Source organism: Colossoma macropomum, unplaced genomic scaffold, assembly GCF_904425465.1.
Source record: "Colossoma macropomum unplaced genomic scaffold, Colossoma_macropomum, whole genome shotgun sequence".
In the NCBI taxonomy this organism is placed as follows: Eukaryota; Metazoa; Chordata; class Actinopteri; order Characiformes; family Serrasalmidae; genus Colossoma; species Colossoma macropomum.
In genome coordinates, this window is record NW_023494809.1 from 22,418,382 (window position 1) to 22,425,783 (window position 7,402).

General features: G+C 38.7%; 1 protein-coding gene across 1 annotated transcript; it reads left to right on the plus strand.

Annotated features, from left to right (window-relative positions):
- The first annotated feature begins 790 nt into the window (after nt 1-790).
- si:dkey-97a13.12 (vexin) lies at nt 791-7,184 on the plus strand. Its single transcript, XM_036557937.1, has 5 exons — nt 791-903; nt 1,205-1,248; nt 2,824-3,003; nt 4,555-4,643; nt 7,010-7,184. The coding sequence occupies exons 1-5, from the start codon at nt 837-839 to the stop codon at nt 7,182-7,184; spliced, it is 555 nt and encodes a 184-aa protein (XP_036413830.1). The 5' UTR covers nt 791-836.
- The last annotated feature ends 218 nt before the right edge of the window (nt 7,185-7,402 follow it).

Genomic DNA, 7,402 nt, shown 5'->3' on the forward strand with positions numbered 1-7,402 from the left:
TGGACTGAGGAGGGAGCAGTACATTTTAAACTTTAAACAGTGTTTACACACTACATGAAACTCTTTTAAAAGTGAGGAAAATTTGTTTTTTCTGAGATATAGGCCCTTACAATTCAAGGACAGGCGGTCATGTGGGGAAAAAAATCAAAGAAAGAAAAAATATAATTTATTTGACTTTTTTATTAGGTTTAATTTATAATTAGCAATGCAACTAGCAATAAAAAAATTAATGCAATAAAATTGTTATAAAATTTATTTACATTAAATTGGCCAAAAAACAAAGAAGAAAAACAGAAAAGAAAAACTTCACAAGCCAGTTTCCTAGATTCAGATTCAGCCTAAGCCTTTCTAGTGGTGACTCACTATGGTCAGCATAATTTAGTCTAAGACTAGGCTTAATCCATGTCCAAGACACCAGCCCAATACATTTTGGGGATTTCAAAATTGCTCTAGAGTCTAAAACCAAGGATAAGGCTTTCCAGTCTCTTTTCAGTGCATCATTTTCTTGGCTGGAATAAATTCATTTGCGGTGTGCCAATATGCTGCAAACTACAAGCTACATATGGAGTAGCACACGCTACTGTATTCATCATGCAGCATTATGGTCAACAGCATGTGGTAGAGAATTTGGACCGAGTCACAGTGTTACCAAATAGTGTCACAGGGGCATGAATGAGATCCAGTGAGATTTGTGCTGGAGCGATTGAAGGCGTGTGAGTGCTGTGCCAGGCCGTAGCCCTAAATATCCTCAGCAGTGGATTAGTGAATGGAGTTTATTTAAAGGAGATCGGGAGAGCGGAGGAGAGTCAGTGTGTCCAACAGACGCAGGACTCAAGATGCAGCACATATACATGCAGAGCAATGAACACTTTGAAGTTTTCACCACTGTCTTCTCTCCACAAGGTTAGTAATGCAGTATAATTTTATATACATGTATGTTATTTTATATACATATTGTATTACACAGCTTGTATTGTACATACTGCATAAATCCTTGTGCTGTTCACCAGACAGATCAGTGCAGTAGGACTTATTAATTAATTCCATTGCATGTGCTTAAAGTTATAATACATTTAGACCAGAAGGTTGCATTTGTACAGCATTTATGGAGCTGACATGTATGTTGAATTGCATTTTATAACCTGTTGACTGCTAATTCTGTATGTACAAATGATATGTTTGTTCTGGTTGTGCATTTTGACAGTAAGCAGATCAAGGCATCGGTACAGACATGAAGAACCAGATAAGGTATTGATAAGGTTCCTGTTCTATAATAGTACATAGGAACGCAATTGTGACTTACTGTCACTGTACTATCATTGCAGACCATGATATCATATTTCAGTCAGACTCATCTTACAAAATCTTGCAAAATGACATAAAATATATGTAGATATATAAAGTTATATGCACAATTACTGTGCATTTGTTGAATTAAAAAAAAACAACCAAAAATGCATTCTGTAAAAGAGTTATGGCACCCCTTCCTACACATTTCACACTTCATCCCAAGCCTATCTTTAAAACTCTGTATAAAGCATAACTTAGTGCACTTGGGTCACTGCTGAAAGTGTGAAATCACTGAATTATGTACCTAGACTCAGGTACTTCAAAATGATATACAGCTTATAGGACATTACAAAAGACATAGGCCTATATTTATACCTTGCCATTGTATTGTCTTGCAAGACTGTCTATATATTACTATGAAATGGCTCTATTACTATATGGAATTACCATACAGTAGTTCCATACAATATGTTTTAGGCCATAAGCTAATTATCTAAACTAACATAAAACAATATCTTAGGCGTTTTATTTGTAACAAATTCATGTAATAGCTTTCTGTGAGGGAGCTTTTAGATGCTGCAGACGTCTGGTTCCAATTACCACCACTGTGAACACCTCTGACTTGCTAAGATTATCTAGAATGGCATTTCAAACCACTCTGACTTCATGATTTTCTTCAGAAAATAAAAAAATGGTGGAATTCGCCTTTAAAGAAAATCCTTCCCCATCTCTAGCATGCACACCCATGGCCAGATCTACCATATGATTAACCAGGACGAGTGCCAAGGGGCACCAAACGCTTGCTCAAAAACGTGTACAGTTTTAAGTGAGTTTAATCTGTTAACGTAACACTTTCTGAAACATTCAGTTTATGTTTATAATCCAGCCATAGATATAAATAAACAAACGGCATTGTCAGTGTGTCAAATTTGTTGTACAGGGGCGTGTGTGTGGATAAAACGTAGACAGGATCATTTTGGCATCTTCTAGTGATCTTCTCACCCTCTCATTGGCATAACCGACCGAACTTGACAAGATCTTAGCTGAGGAATCAACTCTGATTGTGTTTAGATATTTTGTGAAGAAATAGAACGAGTCTTTAGCAAAACCAAGACCTTTTCAGCAAACAGTGTTATTATCAGTGGGTTGTGCACTATAGCTCTAATGTTCAGGGACACCACAGGATCTTAATCTTAATCAGCTGTAGGCATTCTGCAGAATGCCTTGTCAGCATTGATTTAGTCCATTGCTGAGTGTTTTGAACCTCCTCGATGCTCTAGTATCTATATTGGGCCAGTCAGTGATTAGCTTTGTAAGCGCTTTGCTAAAGGTGCAAGTAATCTAGGCTAGGAGAGGATTTAGTCGTCTTTGAATTTAGAGCCAACTAATCCTTGTTCTTTTAAACAGCTTATCCACTCCAGTGACTTAGGCCTTTTGAGATCAAGTGGCAGCCAGTTGCACTGCGCTGGATGACTTTAAACTTCTCAGAATTTGCTCATTCCAGTCTGTATTCATATGTGACACGTCCACTAGGTGGTGGTGACACACAGATACGTCCCCCAGTGGCCCGATGAAGTGGAGCTCACTCAGGGTGATGTCATCCAAGTCCTTTCCAAACACGAAGAGTCGAGGTGGTTTGGGCGGCTGCAGAGCGGTCAGCAGGGCTACTTCCCTGCCTCCTGTGTCATTGAGCTGAGTCATAATGTACACCATGTAAGTAAAGGCGAGCTGCCAGTTCAGGCCTTCTGCTGGTGCATTCTTGAAAGTAAAAAAGGGTTCTTTGTCTTTGCAATAGAAGAACCACTTTTGGTCTCCTAAAGAACCTTTGGTAACACTTTACTGAAGGGCAGTATTCACAAGGCTACATAACACCTACATAAACATTTATAAAGGCTTTGTCAAACAAGCATCAGTTGTCATAAAGGCTACATTTGTCAATTTTTATGTCACTTTTGAGCGTTGAGTATTCTATGACTAACACTTGTTGGAATAAGCTTTTGTAAATACCTGTACAGGTTTATGTCAGTTGTCATGAAAGACTTATGCAGGTGTCGCGTAGCCTTATGAATGCTGCCCAGCATTAAAGCGTAACTCAGTAAAGCGTTACTAAGCATTTTAGTGGATCATTTTTGGGAATGAGATGTGCAAGTGTAAAGAGTATTCATAAACTTTAAAGATCTTTCATATAAAAAAGCTTCTAAAGTTTCTATATCAATTATAGAACCATACATCCAAGCCAAGGACCACTGAGGGACATTTATTTACTGTTTTATTTAAATATACTTTAAATATATTTAGTGAAGCTCTCTGAGCTGCATTTTTGTGTATGAAAGGTGCTATATAATATTTATTTATTTATTTATTTTAGAGCTTATAACACTGGCTCCCCTACGTATAGTACTGTGCAGAAGTATTTAGATATCTTAAAATTATATTTGGAGCTATTTATCTTGATAATTTGCTTGGACAAACACCACATTCATAAGAAAGGATGGTTCTTCAAGGTTTCTTTTGTAAAGAAAGTGGTTCCATATAGAACCATGAACAGTCAAAGAACGCTTTGCATGATTAAGGGGTTCTTTGCATTGTGAACGTGTTCTTCAGATTAATGAAGAATATGCTGTAGATGGTTCTATATAGAACCTTTTTTGAAAAGAGTTCTATATGTCACTGACTTTTGCTCAGCACTGTACGTTAGTTGAAACATTTGTTTCATAATGAATGTGAGCTACTCTGAAGCTGAATAATGTGAACTTATTATCACAGTAATTTATGTCACAATATGTTTTCCTGAGTATGTCATGGGTAGAGTCAGTACTTCTAGAACAACTGCATATGTCATAAATATGACAACAATGACCTGTAAACAACAACAACCAGTATACAGTAACTGCAACAAGTAGCTGATTGAATGTATCATCATATTTTGTTAATTGATTTTTATTCATTGTTTGACCCTTCTTTCCTCCTGATGTTCTTTTAAATAGATTATTGAAGCAAATGTTCAATAAAATAAAATATGTTTCTATAATCCTTTATAGCCTTTTCAAACCTGACACCACAACTAAAACGTGATGCAAGCTTATATCATCCATATTGCGTATCATGATGATAATATTGATATCGCCCACCCTTAGGCTGTCCTGTAGCGTGTGTGACAGTGCAGAAATGAGTTTGTTACATAAAGAGGTGCAGTAAGGTCAGTATTAGAATGGAGTTAATCCTGTTGTACTGTGACCTGATCTGTACTGTTTGTGTTCCTAGAGGGATGAGGCTGCTAAGAATGGCAGAGGCTTACGGAGACACAGTTCGGTTCACGTTGGGGCCGCAGAGTTCCTCGGGGACTGTGCAGGGTGAGTGTGTGTGCATGTGTGTGTGTTTGTGTGCCCATCCACCCCCCCCACTCTGCTCCACTTCACTGCTCTTGCCTTCATCAGCACCCCCTCCAGCCCCCTCTCAGCGCCCACCCAAAGCAGCTGCTCCCCTTCCAAACCCACCACACCCCAAACAGGTGGCTCATCTCATAGCTCATTAGCTAACAATGCGCACAAACAGCACACACACCACATCTGATCAATTCTGAGGCAGCTAGAATCAGGCTTTTTTATCCTATGGATGTTTGAATGTCATGTGAAGTGACAGCGGCAGATGAGACATGTTTACAGACAGACAGACAGACAGACAGACAGACAGACAGATAGATAGATAGATAGATAGATAGATAGATAGATAGATAGATAGATAGATAGATAGATAGATAGATAGATAGATAGAAAGTATAGGTAAAGGAAGGAAGGAAGGAAGGAAGTTCCTTGCTGTAAATTCAGCACCATGCTCTAAAATGGAGCAGCCAGTTGTAGTTTTGTAGATGTAAAAACAGTAAGTGAGGCATTTAACTGGGAAAAAAAGATAAGAGCAAGGAAATAAAGAAAGAAAAGAAAACCCAAATTGACAATTGCTTTCTTTAAAATTGCCACACTGTTCTAAAAGGCAGCCGCCAGTTATAGCTGCTATTTTTAGATGTCATGTGGTGTGACCGTAGTAGATAGGATATTTTTACACAAAAAGAAACAAATAAATAAAGAAAGAAAGACAAGAAAACTCAAATGATAGTCGCTTTAATTTCAGCATCATGCTCTGAAGAGGAGCTGCCAATGGATTTTTGAATCTCATGTGGTGTGACAGCAGTGAAAGAAAGAAAGAAAGAAAGAAAGAAAGAAAGAAAGAAAGAAAGAAAGAAAGAAAAATTGCTTTCTTTAAATTCATCACTGTACTCTAAAAAGGAGCTGCCAGTTGTAGTTGTCTGTTTTTTGGGATTTTTGTATGTCATGTGGTGTGACAGTAACAGATAGGACATTTGTACAGCTAAATAAATGAGTAAATAACTAAGTAAGTAAGTAAATAAATAAATAAATAAATAGTAAATAAGTAAGTAAGTAAGTTTCTTGCTGTAAATTCAGCACCATGCTCTAAAAAGGAGCAGCCAGTTGTAGTTTTGTAGGTTTTTCAATGTCACTATGGTGTGACATATTGTAAAAGCACTACCTGGGGCATTTCACTGGGAAAGAGAGACAGGAGGAAGGAAATAAAGAAAGAAAAGAAAACCCAAAATAATAATTGCTTTCTTTAAACTTGGCATCCTATTCTAAAAGGCAGCCGCCAGTTATAGCTGCTATTTTTAGATGTCATGTGGTGTGACAGTGTAGATAGGATATTTTTACTCAGAAAGAAAGAAAGAAAGAAAGAAAGAAAGAAAGAAAGAAAAGTGCTAATATATTTTTCAATGTCATGTGGTGTGACAGCAGTGAATAGGACTTTTTTACAGGGAAAGAAAGAAAGAAAGAAAGAATGAAGGAAAAAAGGAAGAAAGTAAGAAAGAATGAATGAATGAATAAAGGAAGGAAAAAAGGAAGAAAGAAAGAAGTCAGAAAGAAAGCTGCTCTAAAAGGAAGCTGCCAATTCTAGCTGCTATTTTTGATTGAGATGTGACAGCAGATAATTAGCATTTTCAGTTGTTTAAAAAGAGGCATGGCTCTGTCTCTAAATTATGTTATATATTCACACTCAAAACATAATTACAATTGCATTTAATGTCCATATCTGCTAACTTTACTATGCGAATGTGATTGAAGGGAAATGTGTAGCATCATTAAATTAAATTCATACAATTAATTTAAGTGCAACACCTCACCTCAAAAGCAGCCACCACAGCTTAGCCAATAAGAAATGCATATCCGCCCTGTCGTGTCTCACTGTTCACTCTCACTGCTTGTAAAAATGCCTGTGAGCTGACGCCCACAGCTTGAGTAGCTGCACAGAGGCCAGAGGTGTTTCAAAAAAGCAGGATTTCTCTGTTAGTCAGATAACTTCATGTCAGATAAGTTAAGCCGGTCTAATGAGAAGAGGGGGAAATCATGTTTTTGTTACAGTCCTTTGTCTGGGCTTTCTATTTTACTAAAAAATCCTGCTTTGTTTGTGTAGTGGAGGTGTGTTGGGCCTGATTAGACATTAAAAGTGCCCCTCTTGCCGTGAGTAGTGAGAGCCCCCACTGCTGAGGCCTAAACAGCCTGCCCCTTGTCTCTCTCTCTCTCTCTCTCTCTCTCTCTGCCTCTCTCTCTCTCTTTCTCTCTCTCCCTCTCTCTCTCAAAGCGCTGGAATCTGGGTCAGCGGGAATAAACAGCGCCTTTGTGCTTGTTGTTTCCTCTTTGTGTCGCCCCAGTGGAGGCAGGCCGCAGGCCCCCAGGGGAGGGGAGGAGGGTCCTTTCCTGACCCTGAAGCACGAGGCCCAGGCCGCGGCCCCCAGCTCCCCCAGCCTGCTCCACAGGATCCTGTCCAAACATCGCAGGAAGAGCCACAGCCAGGGGGCCAGCAATGGGGCCTTTGAACCCGACTGAATCCCCCCGGCCTGCAGGACAGCCCGCCGCTCATCGCACAGCAGAATGTCCCATACTAAAGTGGAACATGTTGACAATACATTACATTACATAACAGCTTGCTCTGATAAACTGAAAAGTTATTTTTTCACCACACCTGTATCATTCTACCAACCAACAGTTGCTAAGCAACAACAATTCTTGGTTTCATTTAAGCTGTTGAAGTCAATTATTTTTTT

What these genes read in the sequence shown, in the direction of transcription:
- si:dkey-97a13.12 (XM_036557937.1), top strand. Translation starts at nt 837, where the DNA reads ATGCAGCACATATACATGCAGAGCAATGAACACTTTGAAGTTTTCACC. An exon ending in CACTGTCTTCTCTCCACAAG is followed by an intron (nt 904 to 1,204) that starts GTTAGTAATGCA and finishes GCATTTTGACAG; the next exon opens with TAAGCAGATCAAGGCATCGG. An exon ending in TGAGTCATAATGTACACCAT is followed by an intron (nt 3,004 to 4,554) that starts GTAAGTAAAGGC and finishes TTGTGTTCCTAG; the next exon opens with AGGGATGAGGCTGCTAAGAA.